Source organism: Trachinotus anak, unplaced genomic scaffold (genome assembly GCF_046630095.1).
Source record: "Trachinotus anak isolate AG129_WGS33_773 ecotype Australia unplaced genomic scaffold, CSIRO_AGI_Tana_v1 ptg000002l, whole genome shotgun sequence".
Classification (NCBI taxonomy): Eukaryota; Metazoa; Chordata; class Actinopteri; order Carangiformes; family Carangidae; genus Trachinotus; species Trachinotus anak.
The window spans coordinates 15,766,044-15,788,863 of NW_027273853.1; the positions used below are offsets into that span (position 1 = coordinate 15,766,044).

The 22,820-nt window shown below is 39.5% G+C and overlaps 1 protein-coding gene across 2 annotated transcripts in view; it reads right to left on the bottom strand.

Moving 5' to 3' along the window:
* The window catches only part of shank3a (SH3 and multiple ankyrin repeat domains 3a), a 171,914-nt gene that overhangs the window by 37,527 nt on the left and 111,567 nt on the right, over window positions 1–22,820 (bottom strand). For both annotated transcript variants that reach the window (XM_071501331.1, XM_071501330.1), the window contains one exon: window positions 6,309–6,422. In XM_071501331.1, coding sequence (XP_071357432.1) covers window positions 6,309–6,422 — 114 coding nt within the window. The remainder of the gene's footprint in view (window positions 1–6,308; window positions 6,423–22,820) is intronic.

Genomic DNA, 22,820 nt, shown 5'->3' on the forward strand with positions numbered 1-22,820 from the left:
AGGAAGCTGCTCTGAATGTAGCTTTTACAACACAGTCATCTGTATTTGCGATATAATGTTATACTACTATTTTAATACTTGCTCAACTGATGTTGATATTTTGGTGATGTACAGTAGGCTTAAATCGCATTTGCAATTGCTCAATACAAATGTTGCCCTTGGTATCCGTCTTTTAAGGTGACAATGTCTGTAAAGATGTCGAAAAGAATTATAGTGCAGCTCACTGTGAAATAGTTTCAAAAAATGTCTACAACTGCCATTGAATGGGCTCAGATAATGACTGAAATCCATCACTGTAGCAGCAAAACTATTGACCTTGCACCTCAGATGTGCACGGGGAAGAACCAAACTACAAAAAGCCCACACAGAAACTATGCTGATAGCTTCACACTTTAGTTCAGGCGATTTCCTGTATGATCCTTAACCAATCCATTGCACCATCTCTCTATCCCTCCTTACCTCTCTCCTCCACCGTACCCTCCAACTTGCTCTGCCCGTGTCAGTCTCAGCTGCTGCAGCAACGCTGATGTTTAAGCATTCTAGGGGAGTGCAGACACACTCCAAAACTTCTTAATGGGAAGGCTAAAAATAGCTCAGGCTGGATCTGACTGGGCTGATTCATGCGGCTGTGAGTCATTCAACTGTGCCGCGGTGTGAGGAGAGCAAGGGAACGGAGTGAACGAGCACAAAGAGAAAAGAAATAAAAGTTTGCATGCTTGTTAAGATATCAAACCATGGAGAAATCTAGCATTGCTTATCCCATCACAGAGAAAAATGTGCATTATTATGCTGTGAATGTGTGTGTTTCTATGTGTGTATGTGTGTAGAAGTCCTTAAGGACATATGAGGCTGCAGGGTAGAAAGAAAAATTAAGGCTAATAACAGAAACTAGGGTTGATAAAAATGTAGCACTGTTTCATATAACATTTGGCAGAATTTGTCTGTCTATAGCATGACAAATTTCTTACTGGGGGGCAACAGGAAGCTGGGGGGGGCATTTCACTGGCATGCTGTATGATCCCAACAGATTGTGGATTAACAGTGCTACTGCAGAAAATGAGTGGCCCCTGGCAATTTGGTTGCATCGTTAGAAAGGGAAGAGCAGCTCATACTCACATCATTATCCCCTCCATTACCATGGGTAAACATCTACCATTAACCCCCACATACAGGCCAGAAGCATGTGTGCTATGTGTGTGAGAGAGGCAGTGGGGCGTAAGCAGGATGGGTGAAGATATTCTGGCGTATTCTTTAGATTTAACAACTGTATAGTTTTTTAGAAGTTTTGCTGGAGTAGTATGAGGAGAACAGTTTTCTCTTTTTGGCTTGACCACAACAGTGGGCCCAGCCTCTCCCAGTGTCCGTGACTGACTGACTGACTGACTGAACATAATTCAACCACTGGTCAGCCAAATGCCACATGACTGAGATGAAGTTTCCCCAATGGCGTTTACAGCTTGCAGTGTTGCCAACTTAGAGCATTTGAAGTGAATGATCTCAGTTCGGTTCACTGTAAATGTGCTATGACCACCTCTAGGGATGGTCTCAGTTTGTTTGCTTCAAGTCCACTTAACATATGCATTATAAACACAATACTTTTGTCATTTTATGTTAGCCCTGCCGTAGACAGTTCACATGCTCGACGCTTGAAAAAACAGATAGACGGACATTACCAATTTTTTTTGTTATATATATATATACACACACATATATACACACATACACACACACACACACAACCAAATGCTACCTTGTTCCAAGTGAAAGCTACCCATAATCCAAAACATTAATGCAAGTAGCTTCTTGTTTTTTTGGGTTTTTTTTTTTGTACGTTAAACAGTGCGATGATTTATACCACACACCTCCAAAACACACGTTGTTTCACCACAGCATCAGTCATTGTGCCCTTAATGAATTCAATCAATAGTCTTTGCTTTGTGCCTTCATTTTCTCCATCAGTCGCTCATGCCCTCCTCTTTCCAATTTTTTTCTTCCTTTGACATCTATGCTTTGCCTTTGACTCTCCTGCCTCTCTCTGTCCCCCCGAGCACTGGTTGAAGATGAACTGGTGGCTGCAGGTAGCTCTGGCTGTGCTAAGAGAGAGAAGAGCAGTGTGGTGACAGATAACAGCCAAGAGAGTCAGTGATGGTTTAAAGTATGCCTCTTTCACATGGTCACCTGCTACCTTTCTCTTTCTCTCTTACTCTCTGTCTCTGTTTATTGTTTTCTAGCTGCCTTCTCCCATTCTCTCTTGCTCTCACAAACTGAAACTGCCTTTTTCCATCAACCCATTTTTTGTCTTTGCCCTTCTCAGTCATTACTCTTTCAAACCTGGCAGAGAGGAGAGAAAAGAGATGGAGGCAGAGATAGAAAAAGAGCGATACAACTTTCAGAGTCATGATGTACAGTGGCACAGAGAGAGAGAAGGAGAGAAAGCAGTAGTATTAGGTTACTTAATTGTTGACAGGGCTGTCTGTCCTGCTTCACTAGGCCGAGACATATTGCCCTAACTGTCAGTGACGCCTCGGTGGTTGCCTTCAGATAAACAACTGTGTGTGTGTTTTAGTATCTCCCAGTGTGTGTGTTACCGTGCCATCTTGTGTTATTTTGCTGTTATATCACTGCTGATGAATTTAGAGATGGGGGTGAGATTAGCTTTGAAATGCCTCAGTAGATTCGGAAATTAGTATGTTAATAAATTATATATCAAATATATTGTGGTGTACAATATATTTTAAGTTTGATCATTACACACAATTATAATCAAATCAACCTTTATCTAAAAGTAATAGATTTTGACCATTTCAAAACATTTGGCCATTAATGCATAAATTATTCAGTTAGTCACAGTTAGGTTTGAGTCTGAAGTCACAGTGAAATGTCAGTGTGTTAAGATTCTGTAATGTGATGTATATTGGAGTGAAACGACACGTGAGTGGAGTAAAATGCAAAGTCAAGGGGCGGCCAGGTAGTCGAGTGGTTAGGGCGCGTACCATGTTGAGCGCAAGATGCTCTTAGCAGGCAGTCACCGGTTCGACTCCCGACCGGTCCAACTCTTTCCCCTCTCTCTACCCCCTTTCCTGTCAGTCTCCACTAAGCTATAATAAAGGCATAAAAAGCCCCAAAAAATAATTAAAAAATCGGTAGAAGTGGACATGGCTTAGTGAAAACAGAGCAACACGGAGCTGTAGAGGACTGCTCTGTGCTGTTAGATATGGAGGAGCAGGTTGAGGGAGAAATGAAAAAATAGACCTCAGCCACATCCTTTGTAAATGTAAACATCAACACACACAGCTCTTCATTTAATATCTCTGTGCAAACTGCCACAACCCAAGAGCTAACTGCAAGTACTGTTTTATATGATGGGGTTAGCCGCCTCAAATCACACCTGATTCATCTGAATCAGAGTTCAATAGGAGTCATCAAACTATTGTGATGTTTTCCAATAAGGACAGAAAACAAGAATTCTGATATAAAAAGACTGTAACTGAAAAACCAACACTTCTGGTGTTCTTGGTTTTTCACTGTATATTTTAAAGTGTGTGGTGTTTTTGATGGTGAACTATCAACCTTTTTACTCATAGTAATGATAAATGTATGCTGATGATTAAAGCATCCCTGTTTCACATCATAGAGGAACAACAATACATAGTGTCAGAGCGGAAGGACAGAGGAGACATAAGACACTTTTTATCCCTGAGAAAAAGATATCTGAGGGTACTGAGTTTTTCAGGATTTATGAGTGAGTGGGGCTCAATATCAGGCCCATCTCCCTCCCTCATTGCGCTCGCTCTTTTTCTCTCTACCTCTCTGAAAGACATGCTCTGCCATCTCCACTTTGCTGTCCTTTAGAGTATGCTCCACCATCCGTCTCCCTCACTATCTGGGCCTTTCTTTCCCACCTTCCTATCTTTTTCTCACAATGCATTTAAATGGGGTATTTAGAGATTCTGGCCTTTCTCATCTCTTCACACCTACTCTGAGGTAACCTCAATCCCTCAACAACTCTTTGAAAAGGAAAAATGCCCCAGTTGCTGTAGAAATTGGTCTCAGGAGATGCATGGTAAACATGAAAGGAATAAGGAGATATTTATGACAAACTTGTCCTTGTCCCATTTCCAATATATGTACTTGCTGCAGCATTTCCAATCCTGCAGAACTTTTTCACGCAATGAACAGATGTTTTTCATGATGGCTGTTTTTGGTGCTGCACACAATTTAAATCCAGTGTCAGTGCTGCACATGTAGTTGCCCCTGAGACCACAGCAGACAAAATGTGCCATCTGCTAATGAAATGACAGTCTTAACAGGGATGTGGTCACATTAATCCGATGTACTCCCAGTTGTTTACAAAGGGTTTCATACAAATCTGTCCCAGTAATATGGATGGAAGGTTCAACATGGTCATTGTATATTTACAGTGTATAATCCAAACAAAATAGTTCATTAAAAAATGCCGACCTTTAAGCAGACATCCAGCGTTATTACGGCCACCATTTTAGTAGTGACTGCAAGACTAGACCTAGAGTTTTAATGTTAGATGGTGTATGTATTTTTTTTATTCTTGGTGTATTTTATATACATAACTACCCAATGATAGATGACATCACATAGAATCGTTTCAAAACAGAAACCGTTTGATCGACAAAAATATTGCAGAAATGAAATACACAACAAAATAAATAAATAAAAATAAAAACTAAAAATCATGTATAATGATTTTTGTTGCATTTCGGTCATTAGTCTGGTCTATCATCTGGCAAAAAAAATGCTCCCTTACTGTATGGAACAGTGAGAGTGGTTCTGAGTTTTAGTCCAAACTGTGGATTAATTACAAAACACAATAGGTAAACATGCAATACTCTTTCACAGTGCAATTTACTGAGCTAAGCTTGACACTAGTAAATCTGTATGTGTGTTTGTGTGTGGGAGCTTTCCACACAAACTTGAATTATGCCACAAGTTTTTAATCACATAGGAAATTTTAAAACAGAAAAATTATTAAATTGAGAAAATACGTGCAAGGAATGTGTAAATTATTAAATGTTGACATGACATTTTACCGGCAGTTTGTTAATGCATTTCCTGAAAAAGCTAAAGCTAAACTATTCGACCTTTCCAGTGCACCTGTGTTTAATTAGGCACTAATTAAATGCCCTAAAAGCTTGACTGTCTTTGGTGAAAAACTCAAGACAGTCGGCAGTCAGCATGGACAGCAAATGTCAACTAACCCGAAGGAGGCAAGACTAGCTTTTAATACTCTGGGTATAACAGATTGTTGTTAGTATTTTGGTTCTCATGTGCATAATTGAAAGTGCTCAATGTTGGCAATGTGTGGCAACCTATTCAAATGCCTTACTAGACTATTTCTTACTATTTTTGTCAAAACAGGTGTATACTGTGTGTATTACAGGGCTCAACAAAATAGAGTCAGGGATGCAAACAATTGTCATGTACATGTAATAGATACAGTATTAATTAAATGTTCAAATACAAATGTTTTTCACATTTTTAACGTTTTTATGTTTGATGTTGAATGTTTTTACAATTAAAATGGGCATTTTTGTAGTATAACAATAAGTGAAATAGGTATTAGAATAAGTAAACTATTTGAATCATAACTCAAATAATAAAAAAATAAATTACAATTGCCTGACCAAACAAAGTTTAAAAAAAATTAACTACAATAATGTTGTGCAACCAACAAACCTTTCTGCAGGACTTCCTGTGTATTATATGAGAATAAACAGGCATGGCTCATAAAACTCACAATAAACTCTTGCCAAAACACTCTCATCAAAAATGGTTGTAGCCCACCAATTGCAAATTAAGTAATTGCGCACTGTCGTTCAATATTTTGCTGATCACTAAAGTTTCCTTTTGTTGGACAGCTATTTTACTTTCTGTGGTTGACACAGGTGGTTAATTAAATAAATAAAAAATAAATATAAAATTCAAATGAATTAGAAAATTAAGAGGGTGATCAGAGCGAAGACAGTTTACCATAAAATAAAAAGTCACAAATATTTCTCAATTCATTTACAGTGCCATGTTTTGCTATTCAATTCTATTTTTATGGTATTTACAGTGAATTAACAATTACATCACCTGAGACATAAACATAAATGTTGATATATTTTGAATGCCTGCTTAAATAACTTTAAGCAGATGTTCTGACACCATAGCAGGAGATATAGGACACACCACCACTATGCAATACACTACAGCAAGATTGAAACTTGTTGTATGAGTATGACAGTATGAGCTTACAGCATGTACATGTACATGTGTGCATGTTGATGTCTTACCTAGCCGTGGATCATACTGCCTCATCTGAACTTCTTCCACACAGTCCGCTGGAAACCAGCCTGTCCTCCCTTTGACTGTGCCTTCCCAGAAACCTCCTTCTCCTATACTCAGCACTGACAAAAAGAGAAAGAAAAATAAGAAGGGTGGGGTAAATCAGTCAAATTTTGTCATAAAACAAAATTAACGTCATCATTGAGAGGTTGTGGACCCTGTACAGTCTTGGAAAAAAGAACCATATACCAGAGTGAGGTATTTAGATTTTTATGTTCTAGGTTATATATTTTAGTGGAGTGTGCATAGAGGGAGAGGGTAGTTGAAACAAGAGAGAGGGAGAGAGAGATTTTAGTTTTACAAATACACAAGCATAAAGTACACTGATACAAGACAGAATGTGAAAATATTGGTCTGTAACTAACGTACTGTACTGAAGTGCCTCGGCAACATAGGTTTAATTCTTTCATACCAATAAAATATTTGTAAATTTGAAAAATACAGAGAGAGACAGGCAGAGATCTAACCGTAGGGTGAATGAAGTAGTGAGAGAAAGACAGAGGTAGATCACAAAAAGAAATGAAGGGGAAGAGAAGAGATGGTGAAAGATAGCAAGAGGGTGGGAAGGAAAAACAGATTCCCTCTAAGTTCCGCTGTGGTAATTAGAAATGAATGTATAGTTGATATTGATCTTCCTGAGGACTGAGCCGGCATGCTCATATCTACAACACTCATCCATTATACTAGCAAACACACACACACACACACACACACACCTCACAGATCACCAGCTGGAACTGAAGCTTTGCCTGAGAAAGCCCTTCTTCTAAACTGGTTGCTAGGATACAGCAGTATGATGTTGCAGCCAGCAGACAACCTGCTAAATGATGTAGTCTACTTCCTCCAAACCATATTCTACTCTGGAATGGGGACATGTCACAATGATGTAACCTGAGGCACTACAAGAAGCAACCAACTGGATTTCATCCTAAGTGACATGATAGTGAAAACTCAAATATCGTCCATTCACAGAATTCCTTGTATCTTGTAACAAATGCATTATTTTCTTGAGAACTTAGTGCTGCACTGTGCCCCCATCCAACTTCACCATCCAACTTCACCAAGGACTATGATGGTGAACTTCTACACCTCCATCATTGAGTCCATCCTCACCTCCTCCATCACCATCTGGTACGCTGCTGCCACGGAGAGGGACAATAACAGACTGCAGCGTATCATCCACTCTGCTGAGAGGGTGATTGGCTGCAATCTTCCGTCCCTCCAGACCTGTACGCCTCAAGGACTCTGAGGCGTGCAGGGAAGATTGTAGCTGACTCCTCCCACCCTGGACACAAACTCTTTGAGACACTCCCCTCTGGCAGGAGGCTGCGGTCCTTCAGGACCAAAACCTCTCGCCACAAAAATAGCTTCTTCCCATCTGCTATTAGCCTTATCAACAAGGCTAGAGAGCCCCACTGTTGCTGATCAATTGCACCAATCACCAGAAAAAATTCCTTGTATGTGAAAACATACTTGGCAATAAAACTGATTCTGATTCTGATTCTGATTCTGAGACACACACACAGAAACAGGCCAGAGCATGAGTGTGTCTCAGTACACTGTTGTCACCACACTGTGTGATGACTCATGTTCAAATAAACGCTGTTAGAAACATTAAAATTACAGTATTAATCCCAGCACATGCCTTCAGATTTTGTCCTGGCTGACTGTTGTCTCCTCTCCTGCCATATTATATAATTAATGCCTAAATGTTGGATCTTAACAGAACATTTACTAGTTTTCATGAATAAAAACGTAAGACTTTCCTCTCTGTTGCTATCCCAATAAAGAAGTTATTGTTACAAATTGTTATCCTACATTGCTGCTGAAGCAAGACAATTTTTTATCATTGCTAAAAAGTTAGCATGCTCAATATTGTTCAAGTCTTGATACAGCTTGCCTCTGCCATACTGAACATATTGTACACTAGCTAAAAGAGAAGTGGTGTTTGAGAGGGGAGATTGGCTGTTTATTGACTCCCTGCTGTAAAAAACATGACACTCAGCACACAGAGGATACACGGACTGATCCCCCTCTCTGATCTCAGTTTAACACAACTTTACCCTGCCTGTCTCCTGAGAACATACTCCCTCTGTCTCTTTATTCTCTCCCCCACCCTCTCTTTATACACACATCTTTCTCTGTGTCTCCCTCTCTGTTTCTGAATGATTTCCAGAACATTGTCTCTATTGCCCCTCTTTGTCTCTGTCAGTGTGTCTGCCTATACTGTAATGGTGTCCCTGCAGTGGACAGGCGCCGGCTGTGTTCTCTGTCCCCCTCTGACAGGCATGAAAGAAAAGGTGGAACCTTTGATTGAGCTTCTGGTCGCCCTCGCTCGCTCACTCCCCCCCACCTCTAATCCATTTCCTGTCCCTGACATCATCGCCCAAAAAAATGAACAGAATTGACCACTAAGTAACTGTTAGCAAAATCCACTATTTTACAATCAATAATGTATCCTGCTCATCATGTGTGCTATTGGTATTCCACACGTACATAATGTACATCCAAACATCCTCTTCAAATAATTTTGAATATACTGCAGGCACAAACTGAAATCAAGCCAATTATTTGCTTCTCAGTGAAGTCAAGAAAAAGTTGGTGAAACATGCATGTGCACACACATGCGCACACACACACACACACACACACACACACACACACACACACACACAGACACCTGTACTTCTATCTTTGTGAGGACACTCATTGACATAATGCATTCCCTAGCCCCTTACCCTAACCTTAACCATCACAACTGAGTGCCTAACCCTAACCCTGACCCAAACCTTAACCTAAACCTAATTCTAACCATAACTCTAAAACCTAGTCTTAACTCTCAAAATGTGATTTTAAGGTGTCTCAAAAAGTGAGGACCGGCCAAAATGTCCACACTTTCCCAAAATGTCCTCACTCTGTTAGTAAAATACTTTTTTTGGTCCTTACTATGTAGCAAGTACAAGTACACACACACACGTTAACAAAATCTCACTGCCACTGCAACACTCCTTGGAAGTCCTTCATCAAAATTGCCAGCATTTGGCTAAATTACAGTGTTAAGCAATGGCATGTATTTTTAGTAAATCTGTTTCTACAGGTCAAACCATGCATGCTCCATATGTCCACAGAGAGTTCTCTGCTGCATGAGTAGCCTCTACCTCACACTGCTACTCTGTTTTGGTGCTTGCCAGCACTGTGTTGGCATGACAACTGTCCCTGTGATGAATCAGATGTGGGCTCACAGGAGCCAAGTGGCAGGAAGGAACTCAAACAGTGCATGTCTGTGCAGGAGGATTTACAATATGTGTGCCATGTTGATGTTTTAGTCCAACCAGGCCACTTTGGGACTGCTGCCATGAAGAGAGCTACAGTTGTACATAGTAGTGGGAAAAGGCCTGTAAACAGCCACACTATACAATTTGTCACAACAGTTACAAGACACAAACTAGAATTACCACCTCGTGGTTGTATACCTCCACCACTCAGACTAGTGTCAGATTGCATCCCTGTTTATCCAGAGTCATATAATATAGTCATAATTACTGTGTGAAGTCCTGAGTAATGGCTAAAAAGTGTTTTGTGACATCACTCCGACCTTGACCTTTGACCACCAAAATTTAATCAGTTCATCCCCGAGTTCAAGTGAAAGTTTTGCCAAATTTGAAGAAGTTGAGTACTGAGACATATCCATGAAAATGGGACTGGCAGACAGAGAAGCAGAAAACAATGTGCCTCCAGCTCTGACTGTCGCCGGTGCAAAGGCATAAAAAAACTATAAATTTTCTCTTTTGTATCACGGATCCAGTTGTTACCCCTATTGGACCATTTTAACACAATGAGATGGGCTGGTATCATTGTGTGACAACAACAAACAACTCTAGTCATTCATCCATTCTGCTTGGTCACATTCTGAGACAGTATCTCTACCTGAATGTTTGAAAGATCATTTGTCACTTTGCACAGAGGAGCAGAGAGCCAAGAAAAATTAGCTCTTCAGATGCTCTTGCAAAAACTTTTGTTGGTCTTGATATTTTTCAATTTTGCAGCTACCATGTGAAAAAGTCCCGAGCTAAACACCGCCAGTGACTACCGTACATACAGTATTGTTTTCTGTGGTTTAAGACTAAGGTGTGGGTAGCACTCCTCAGTCTCTGACAGCCAAATTACAGTCTGTCATGACAGGTGAGGAGATGCATTCTGTGTAGATGTTTTGTCTATCTAGACATTGGAAATGATTTTATGGCCCAATGACATTTTCATGAGGGTGATCTATAATCAAAGTCACAAACAAGAAATAGAGTTTTGACTCAGAAGGACAAGCAAGGGAAGTAGAAATTGAGGTTGCAAGTACCTGATGTTCATACTGAATGAACTACTTTTCTGAGTTTTGGGAAATAGGAGATGAGCTCAAGAATTGGTTACCTGGGTCAAAATGAAGAATGCAGTTATTTCTTTAATGGATATCTTTTGTACGAATAATTATACTGAAGAGATGTATGAGTGACAGCTTCTCTCAGTCTGGAAAAGAAACATATTAAGCTACTGCAGGTGGGACTTCATGCAAACAATGGAGACTGAAGATTGTTTTAAAGAATTGCTTCAGTGCAAAATGATAAATTCCATGTTTTCCACTCTGTTATACTCTCAATGGAGGTCTATTGGGACTTAATTAAACAGCACTTCACTGTATAAGGCAATTAACACCTCAGCTGGACACCAGCTTTTCTTTCTACTGAACAATAAGAGGTTAGCCTATCTCAACTGTATCACTACAGACAGAGACCAGCCACACTGACTAATCACTCCACAGACAATATAGAGGGACATGGATTCATACACACAGCCACCATGTTGATAACCTTTAGCTATGACACACTGAACTTGGTCATCAACAGTGTTAAGATGCTCTTTGAGCTAAATTTTGATTCTTTAATCATCAAAATGCAAAAAGGACCTGAATCTGTCAGCAACTTTTTTACTCTGCCCAATGGTCCAGATTTGATGTTGCTGTGTCCAACACTAATTCATCTGTCCATCTCAACACATACAGTAATAAACCAATTTTATTCAATTACAAACATTTTCAATCTCTCACAAATCCATCTTTAATGAGCCCAAAGTCCAGTCCAGAAGTCTATATGGGGCTGTTTTGTATAAATTTGGACAAACAAATCAGAAGTCAGCTAGCATGAGAAATGAAATATTATGCGCTGTTGTAGTAAAAAACACATTTTTATCTTTCCACAGACTGAACATTACACAGAGTGACAATTAAACAGTGTAACTGCTTAGGCGTACCGTACAGTAAGACCTTCTTTGTTTTCTAACCCTGTCCAACATACTGTATTGTAAGGCCTCATAAAAATTCACAGCATGCTCCCACAGTAGATACATCATCTCACTGGGCCATTACTAGAAAATTCTAAGCTTATATAGAAATAACATACAAACGAAGCATGAAATGTGACCAGAAAGGAGAATGGCATCATAGAGTGCCCTAGAGAATGAAACAAAAGGAAAGAGTGTGAATAAAAGAGGCTTGCATTCAGAAAGAAAGAAAAGAAAAAACAAAGAGAGATGGGAGCCAGCTAAAGAAGGACACAAACTGACATGGGGAAAGAGCTATGTTTCGACAAGCGCTTAGTTATTCATGGCTGTCCAAGAAGTCTGATCTCTGTGTGTGTGTGTGTGTGTGCCTGCGTGTATTACCTCTGAGTTTTGCCCTTGGTTAAGTCAGTCACGACTCCAGGTTTAAAAATAGCATCAGTGAGGATGCAGAGCTATTTATACTCTTCACACACCCTGTCTGCAAGCTTCAATGCATCCCTGCTTGAGTGTGTGTGTGTCTGTCTGTGTGTGTACGTGACGACCAATTGAGCTCATTTTAATTCTTGCTTTGCTTCGCTCTATTGGTTTGAGCTGAGTCATTCATTTTCTTTCTCCTCCTTTCATCGTCTTTGTGTCTCTGTACACCGCCAACCACACACACAGACACACACTCATACAGAAGGCAGCTTTCATGAATGAATGAATGAGTGATAGCTGGTGAGAAAAGGAGTAGACTTCAAAACACACTCACACAAACAAACATACACTCAGTTGTCAGATTATTAGGAACACCTAGCTAAAACTAAAGTAGTCTAATACGACAGCCCTGCAATAAATCTTCCCTTCATGATTGTTATAATGCTCAGTTTTTGTTGAGGTGTTGATTCAACTTTATGGTCATTTCCGAGACTGTAGATTGTGGTGCTGTTGAACTGTATTACAGTACACAAAGAGGTGTGTCTGTTGCTTTTAATGGGGTGAACAAAATAATAGAAATACCTGTCAACATAACGCAATGCAGTTTAATAGCCCCAGAGACTACATCCTCCAAAATGATCATACAGTGGAATCAACACCTCTTTAACACAGTTTTGACAAAAACTGAACACTGAAACCTTCATGTAGGTGGGACTTATAGTGGGACTGTTGCATTAGACTGCATTATTTTTAGCTAGGTGTTCCTAATAAACTGAGTGTATTTGTCACACGCAGTGAGTGTGTCAGGATCCTGTGTTTGCCTGCAGAAACAGACAATAAAGAATGCAGCTGGACTGAGAGAGGCTGATGGCATTCTGCCACCGATGCACTCACACTGATTCAGAGAGAGATGCCATGGAAGACTTGCCAAAGCCAAAATACAGCTTGATTTCCATAAAATGTCATGTTAGGATTTCTGCACATTGGATATGCTGTTAGAGTTTTTCCAATCTTTCTTTACTGAAAAACATTAGAATGTACAAACAATACAGACATGTGCTCAACATAGTTGTGAACATGAATATACATAGCCCAGTTAAAGCTAAAAATAGACATCATTTAGAACAATACTGAATTTGAAGTGATATTTCTCCTTACATCTGATCTCAGAAAAGCTTTCTATCCCATAAAGGATCTGATACGTGTTTGTATTCATCATGTAATTTACTGCCCACTTGTGGTGACAGCAGGGTATTGTCCCTGCAAGCTAGCCGTACTTCCAGCCGTTGTACCTATCATTTCATTTTTGTAGGTGTGACTGCGTCCCGTTGACAAAGGCTGGAGCTTGGTAAGCAAAGAGGTTTGCACATGCGCACTGGGGATTATCCTGGGATCTTTGACTGGTGATTAACTTCAGCCAAAGTGTGCTAGGCAAGCTGTCCTTGACTCAGCTTCTACTGTTCTGAGATAAATGCCTGGCAAATGTTCAGCTCAGGCCCCATCCACTCATGGATGTTCATGCATCCACTCCAAGAGGCCCTGATTCTGCCACTGATTTTTAGAGTGAACAGCTTTTTCCGTTGTTTCTTTTAATCCCTTAAACAAATATTGTTCCAAGAAGCTTTTTCTCTTTTTCGTCTTTCATAGATTGTATCTCATATATATATATATATATTTTACAAATGTGTTGCATTTACTATTCATAATGTCACTACCATTTATCACTAAGACGGGTTCTACCCTCAGTGCTTCTTGAATTTTTTTTTTTTTATGAGGGGAGAAGTTGTGTTTATAACATAGCTTCCAGCCTCTGTGGGCCTGCTGATTAAATTTAGATAATTTTATAGGCAATTTGGAAATTTTAAAATTACAAGTAACTATAAAATTAAGACTAAATTTGTGAGTATGTTGTCAATTTCCTTAACTGATGAATCTGAGACAAACATTAATGGAGCAGGATAAACACGTCTTGAGATTCCATCAGCCTCGGTCAAGAGAACAGCAATCATAGATATGCACACATCCAGCATGCCAAACACCGAAAGGCCACATTGAAGCCACATATACATATTATTTATTAAGTCTAGGAAGAAATTGTTGCCCAAATAACATATCTGTAGCTACATCAATACCAAAATATTAACCTAAATTTTTTTTCACTAAGATATTACACATTTTCTTCCTCTTCTGAGATCCAATCCTGAATCCTTTTAAAATGCATTAATCCGCTGTAAGGTTGGTTCAGTTTGGCATTTATCTTTCAGGATTTGCTGTTGGAAACACTGTGCAGCTCTGATGTCACTATTAGTAAATAATTACTGAGTGGATGATACGAGTTTATGCAACTATTTAATTCTACTACTTAACCTTGAACTACTGAATGAAAGGTTTTATACTGCTTCACTGAACATTATGTTCCGATAACCTGCCTCTTCACTTTGTATCTCTAGGTGCTGCATACAATTCTTACTGCAGCTCTACAAAAAATCTGTCAGTCGCCTTATAATTTTTTCTGTCTCTGTTTAATAGTGGTGTACCTGCGCACATAAATTGGTGCAGTTTTATATCCAAAAGAAAGGCATTTAAACTGATGGACTGCACACATTCTGCAGTCATGTTCCATAGTTGCATAATGCAGACATTATAGCATAGGGAATTAGGTGTAGATACACCTGGTAGTACATACACCTACACCTCTAGTCTTGATAGCATCCACTCACACACACAGGTGTCTGATGAAACTCAGTCAAGTGTAAATTTTTCACCATTCTGTTGTTGCCCCTTGCTAATCACTTGATGCCCAGTGCTCTGCTTCTCAGTTTCTTCTTTCTCTCTTTAACATAGTAACAAACTCTATAGTATTGAAAGGTGTTAGCATTTGAACGGCATCAGAAATTTGTTTTAAGAAGAGTAGAGTATTTTGATAAAAGTAGGTATCAAGGTATTTTTAATTCTAAATAATTACGCAGATATAATTACATGAGTGTGACCCCATCTGTGGTACTGACCTCTAGGTCAGCTCCCATGTGGGGAGTCTACTATTCTCTCGAAAAAAAAACCCTGTTATGATTTTTTACTGACAATAATTCATGGCACTATGATGTGGGTTTGCATGCCATGTACAGTAAGTGAATATAATGTGAAAGACGGACTTGCTGAGTAAGGTCTTTTCTGAATAAAGAGTTAGTATATTGCTCAGCCTGCATAGTTGCGTGAGTGTAAGTGCGTGTAAGTGCGTGCAACAAAGTGCGTGAAGGTGAGTGTGGAGAGCATTCCAATAACCAGAGTGGAGCTGTTATTAGATTTGGATCCCTGCACTCTTTATTAAACCTCGGTTCAATTCAGTGTAATAGAGAGAGAGATAGAGAGAGAGAGAGTGTTGTATCTTTATGAAACAAGGTTGACACAACCAGAGACATGCTAACACAACACACACAGTAAAGAAGAGAAAGGGGTTGACTATGCACAGCTGTGCAGTATGGATGGTCATTATTAGTTGTAACATATGTTTGAAGGGATATATGCAAATTCTCTGGAGGGAGAGCAGAAGACATGTAGAGCCATATAGCTGGAGAAGTATATAGGTTAAAAAAGCAGTAAAAACAAGATGAATAGGTAAAAAAATGGAATTTAATGAAAAGGATGGAGGTGGACATGGAAGGAGGAGGAGAAGGAGGAGGAGAAGCAGAAGTAGCTGGCAATTAGGGGATGTGGAAAAGGGCGAGTGGACCCCAGAGTAGATACAAGACTAAATGAGGTAGAGCCAATAAAGAAGAGAGAAGAGGGATAGTCACACTGCTATGAGTCAAATATGTGCTGTGGTTTGGTGCATGTTCAGCCTCACAGGCCTTCTTTTGCTTAGAAGAGGACGAGGGAGTGGCGCAGTCTCTGGCTCATCATCATTCAACTGAGATTGTCAGAGGGGGAGAGAGAGAGAGTCTGAAAGAAATAAAGGCTCGACAAGTTTAAGAAAAAAAAAAAAAGGAAACAATGAGAAACAGCTTTTTTTGTGAATGACAGCCAAGTCAAAGGAAGGAGAGGAGCAGAGGAAGAAGGCTACAGAAAAGAAAAAGGATATACAAGGAGGGTGGGAGTGTTGTAAATTATAGTGGGGGGTGGGGGGGGGACTCCAAGGCTGACTCAGAGGGATCCCTCTTCTCTTCTCTTCTCTTCTCCCTCCCTCCCTCCCTCCCAGGCTTGAGGGGAGCTACATGACATTCCTCTTCTTGCATTCTCACCTGCTTTTATTCCATCTCTCATTCTTTCTCTACTTCTGTATTGACCCTCAGGTGGAGGCGAAAATAGAACAGGCTACCTAATAGTTACCCACTCTCTTTGCTGCTGCTTCTTTTTTTTTTTTTTCTTATTTGAGGGCAATATCAGCTATCAGCTTATGGCACAGTAAAAGGAGCAAATTATATTAAATGTAATGATAATTATCATTAACACGTATGCATTAGCACACATGAACACACCAGGAAATTAACATACACTGATATGACAAAATCATATCTGGATTTTGAGGAGCAAAAAAAAAAAAAAAAAAAAAATATATATATATATATATATATATATATATATATATATATATAAATTAGTTCATCCTTGAGTCCAAATGAATGTTAGATCCAGATATAATACAATTTCCTCTGGTTGTTCCTGATATATCGCATTCACAAGAATGTGAGGTCATAGTGACCTTGAACTTTGACCTTTGCCCACCAAAATCAGTTCATCCTTAAGTCCAAATGGACATTGGTGCCAAATGAAGAAATTCCTTCAAGTTGTTACTGAGATAACACGATCATGAGAATGGAGCAGGGGGATGGACAGACGGACAGCTGGAAAACATTATGTCTCCCGCCCCAGTCCCCCATCAGAGTATACCCGTGATTGATTAGCTGTAGACCAACCATTGATTGGCTGTTGATTGTTAATAGATCAGTGATAGATAGTTTTTTGTTGAGTCGTTAATCACATGCCTAATTGTTTGATTGACCAGTCAGGCCGTCACATAAATGATGATGTTTATGCCATGACAAATGAACATGCTGTAATAAGCTGACCAGCCCCCATGCTCAAAGCCCAAGTCTCCACTATATATTATTATGTGACAAAAACACTGCTTCTCACTGAAATTGCACATAGCTGCGTGGGAGAGTTGTCTTAGTGAGTGGTCATGGAATTCAAGGATAATGACTGTTTTTAATTTCAGGGATATTCCACATACATATGGAGAAGGTTAAGACACAAGGTTTTTAAACTTGTTAAAAGCTACTCTTCCTAATGACATGACCTTTATATGCGGATTTTCACACCCGTCACTGCAAAGTAGGTTGTCACTGTGCAGGACAGAAAACGCCTGTTGCTAACAACCATCTGGAGTCATTCAGTCAGTTCAGCCTTGCCCTCGTTGTGCCCACCCCAAAAAGTGTTTGTCACATTGTACATGATAGTGTGATTGTTAGTCAAAAGCATATCAGTGTTTCTGTTGAATATGTATCTGCGTCAGTGAATGGCTCCTGTTTATGCAGCGGTGTTCCTGTTCACGTTTATTTATATACTGATTAACTCTACAACTGCCTGTGTTTCTAATTAGCATTTTGTGTGGTGCTACATCTCAGTAAATTAGATGTATGTAGGCAACCATGGGTTCTAATTTGAATGAGAGGGTTGTGTTGAATAATCCTGCACCGTATGGGCATGTTTCTAATACAAAAAAAACCAAACAAAATAAAACAAAGTGGATGAGAGTGTAATAGGAGAACAGGTGGTGTGTTCAGCAGGGAGCAGGTAGGTGTGTGGGCGGGACTTTACACCCCGCTGCTACTCTGATTGGACAGCTAGAAGGTTAGTTGTGGCATCAACGTCCTTGCCTTAGGCTTGTGACCCTGGCCAGTATCAATAATAGACACACACACGCTCACATTTGCATAGCTATCTGTACTAGGACATTGCACTGACTTCAATTCATTGTGAGCAACCTAACCTAACCCAAACCATAACCTAAACCATAACCAATTCCTGCCTTTTGAGCTTCAGACAAGCAAACCACAACACTGACGCATGTGCATAGGGGATACGATGCCATTGACAGGCAACCAAATGAAATGAAGCCAAATAAAATCACAGATTGTGGTAGCGTTGGAAATTGATGAAAACATTTGGGATAGTTTAGGTAGACCACTCAAAAACATATATCTAATATAGGTCTAGTCATTACATATAATTACATATTATAACTTTAAAGAGGCTGTATGTGCTACAGTCTCCTGCCCAGTGGCAATCTGGTTTACACAAGCCAAAGAGCTCATGTTGAGAAGTCAACAGGGGTTCTCTTCAGACACTCACAAACATCAAAATTACCACAAACATTTGATAACTATGCTTTTAAGTGCTGCCATACTGCACAGTAATTTTAAATGCATGAAATACACTGTCACAGTTCAAAGGTTGTGTACCGTATTTTCCGGACTATAAGGCGCACTTAAAAGCCTTTAATTTTCTCAAAAAACGACAGTGCGCCTTATAATCCGGAGCGCCTTATATATGGATTAATTCTGGTTGTGCTTACTGACCTCGAAGCGATTTTGTGTGGTACACGGCGCTCGCGGGCTCTGTCAAAATGTTTGGTAAACTACAAAGCCGCACCACTTGCAGCATTACGGCTATCGTAGTCAGGGGCATCGCGGAGTAATACATACTGTGCTTCACCATAATATTACAGTGTGTGTGTGTATAAGGACCTATAAGGAGTTATTGTGAATACGCTAATGTTTGATTTAGCGGTATCAGACTGTGTTTTTTTTACGTGTTACAACTGAACAAGGTTGGGAGTTATTGTGAATACGCTCATCAAGGTTTGAACAATGTTGAGAGTTATTGTGAACGCGTTTAATAAAGTTTGACTGACTTATCTGAATGTTTTGTTTCGCTTAATGCGCCTTATAGTCCGGTGCGCTTTGTATATGAAAAAAGTTCGAAAATAGACCATTCATTGACAGTGCGCCTTATAATCCAGTGCGCCCTATAGTGCGGAAAATACGGTAAGTGATGTAAGTGAGGTCTCACACTGCATCAATGAAGTGCAAGTAAATTAGTGGAACACAACTAGAGACTATTACAAAAAATACCAAATCTGCATAATTCTGTACATGCTACTCGTGGCAAGATAAACGGATATTGTGTATTGAATGTATGTGTACATAAGTATATAAGAAAAAGGAAGAAACAGAGACAGAGACTGAGGGCAAAGAAAAAGCCAGTGAGAGAGACATTTCTTCAATATGTGCCTCGGATATTAGGACAGATGGTTGCTGAATACTTGAAGGATGCTGTTTATCTAACTTGTGGGAGGCAATTACTTACACTATGCTCACAAAGACAAACACACACAAAAGAAAGCGCACAGGCAGACAATGTACGCATTTACACATGTGCACACACCACACACACACACTTTATGATGCAAATCACAATGGAGCAATGCTGATACTTGCATATACACAGACACACTCTTGCATACAGACACACACGGTAGACATCATGCTACTACCAGACAGAATGGAAGTCTAATTAATTCACCCTAAGCTCACTGTGGGAAGCTAACAGTGATATTTAGTCTAAATTCAACGCTTAGCACTCAGGCTCTCATCCAACCTGATTTGCATGCAGCAGATGAAGAGAAAATGGAGGAATATTTCTAAAAATCAAGGGGAAAATATGCAGGTGAAGGAATATTGTTTCTCAGAACCAAATGGATTTTTTGAAACTCACTAAAGGCATAATTTGATCATTTTTATTTCACTCTTAAAATGACATGTCAGAGCTGTAATGCACTAAGCACCTGTTGCTTGGTAACGGACAGATGCATAAGCATTTTAGTCTTAATAGCAAGCTGTGTGGTCAAAAACATAATGCAGTATGCACTGCTTCATTTGTATGATCTTGTTTAAAACACACATACACATCAGTGTGCAGATATATGTAGCTATTGTTGGAGAGAATTAAGTACACAAGAAGAGAGGCATTCAGTCAGACAATGGGTTCAACAAAGCTTTTGCAGTTCAATGGCAGACATTCAGTATACCACTATTTGTAAATGGCTGAGCTATATATGCTGTGTGTGTTCCCAGAAATCATAACAGCAGTAACAGCTGCTTTCTGAGCATGTGTGAAGCTAGACCTGGAATAAACCCTGTATATGGATGTGTATTTGTATCGGTATAACTGGTCCAGGTATCCTCCACTGCCCATAGCAGTGTTAATATTCTGCACACACTGGGTTTGGCCAAACCCCATTAATCATGTTTGTGAATGTCTAATCTCAATGTTACTTGCGCTGGTTTCATTTTCATGGCTGTCTGCAAGATTTATAATGGCGTTTGGAGAAGGTGTATGTGGTGTGTGTGTGTCTCTGAGATGTAATACACAGTTACAGAAGCATGCTCTTAAATGTGTCACCTTGTTGATGAGAAGAATGTGCAGTTAAAGCTCCTGGAGGGAGGGGGGTCATCATGTTGATACACACATCTGTTGCTCTGAATCTGTTTTTGTGTTCCTGGACTGTGCTGCATTCATAGCTGTGATTGTGTGTTAAGTTAGAGCAAGTGTATGCATGTCTTGTACCTGTGTGTAGCTCTGTATGTGTGCACAAGTGTGCAAAAAGCTTGACCAGGTTACGGTGGCATGTGTCCTCGTTTGTTACCATGGTGACACTAAGAGGCCATTCAAGAGATGTCCATCCGAATGATGAGATCAGATTACATCGATGAAGGGAAAGAGCAGAAACAAACAGGGGTGAGCAGGGGAATGAGTATAGAAAGGGGATAAAAGAGGGTTGGGGGATGGGCCTGGTGGGCCTGTTAATGGAGTGTACCAAAGGTATCATCTCACTCACACACACACACACACACACACACACACACACACACACACACACACACACACACACACACTCTGTAAACATTATCAGATACTCACATGTACAGATACAAACCACAAAATCTGATCTGAAAATCTTAGAGACATCCATTTTTTGAATGGCAATAAAAGCAGACACACATGCAAACACCCCATGATACCAAGTGCATGCTAGTTTTGTGGTCCAGTGGAAGTCAGTGAGTGAGAAAGAACAAACAGATCTCATTACCTGAAACTAACAGTGTGCTTGAAGAGCTGGATGTGTATGACCCTGCTAAATGGTGAACATCAGGGCTGTTTGTCTAGACAATGGCTGTCTAGAGACATTGATCTCAGACAGCAGACCAATGGACTGACAATCACTGAGTGAAGACAAGAGTTTTTCCAAGCAATTCTACATCATGGATGACAAACTGGTTGGATAAAACATGTGCTATTTGGGACTCTAGCATCTGATTCATTCACTGAAACTAAGTATATACATTTAAAGCTATTAGCTGTTGTACATTGGGGTTGTATGTGCATCTATCAGTGCTAGTATAAATGAATATGAAGGATGAAAAAGTACAATTGTCCACTTTTATGGACTATTAAGAGTCTTCCCTCGACTTACACATGATCTCTGTCTCAGAAATTCTTTTTCACTTGCTCACACTGCAGATCAACGTTGTGAACTTAAAAATAAGTTTCAGTTGTTGCAGTCACTAGAGGGAAAACAAGACTGCAACATTCACTTCATTTACTTGTGTTAGCAGAATAATAAATAATTGTGTTTCCTTAATGATTTGCAGTTTTAATCACTTTGTCATCCTTCTTTAAAAATGAAAAAGAAAGATATTCATTTTACCTTCATGTTCATCATCGTCATCACTAATGTCATAAGCGTTATCCTCATCATTGCATGGACTGTCAGCTATAAGGCATTAAATGAATGAATACACAGCTGAAAAAAAGGTAGCGTAATTTTCACATACATTTTGGCTGTTCACAGTTAAGATACTAGCGCTATTCCACCACACTACACTACACAATACACTAATGTATGTTACTGCTACAGTGTCTAACTTTTATAGGGAATCTTATCAGGAAATAAGTCAGAGTTGTAAATGTCTGTTGGTTATTGTACACTGCGATAAAAACCATAAATAATTGAAGAAGACCCATCAGTTTACTTAGAATGGGGTGTAGAAGTTGAAAGCATTCTTCAGATGCAAAATTAGGCTGATTAATCTGCTTGATCTGATGATAATTTTACTCAAATTGTGATAAATATCTTGCAGTGAGCAAAAACCAAATAATGATCACAATATCAAAACTTTCATGTTAAGACAAATGTATTAGTTAAGTGAGATGGTCACTGGTCTAGAACCAGTGAGTTCTGCTGTGGGTACTACATAAAACAAAGTACTACAGGAAGTGTTGCTATTAAGTTCTGCTGTATTTACCATCTGAATCCAGATAGTCATCCTTTACTAAAAGAACAAACAAACAAAAAAAAAACAAGAAGTCATTATATTGTGCAATTTTTAAGCTTTCAACATTTATATTTATAAAGACCAAGCTACACACACACTTCACCAAGAATGTGCTACAGTCTACTGCTGCAAGCTACAGTGGGTCTCCCATTAGAACAAAATCAATGGTCTTCATTAAGTTACAAATGTCACATGTGTGACATATCTTTCCTTGTATAGCATACAATATTCCCTGCCTCATCAGGCCACTGGTTGGTTCCAACAGTCAAGCTAATAAACAGATACGCGAATGCTTACATTTGTTATTATGGATCCTTA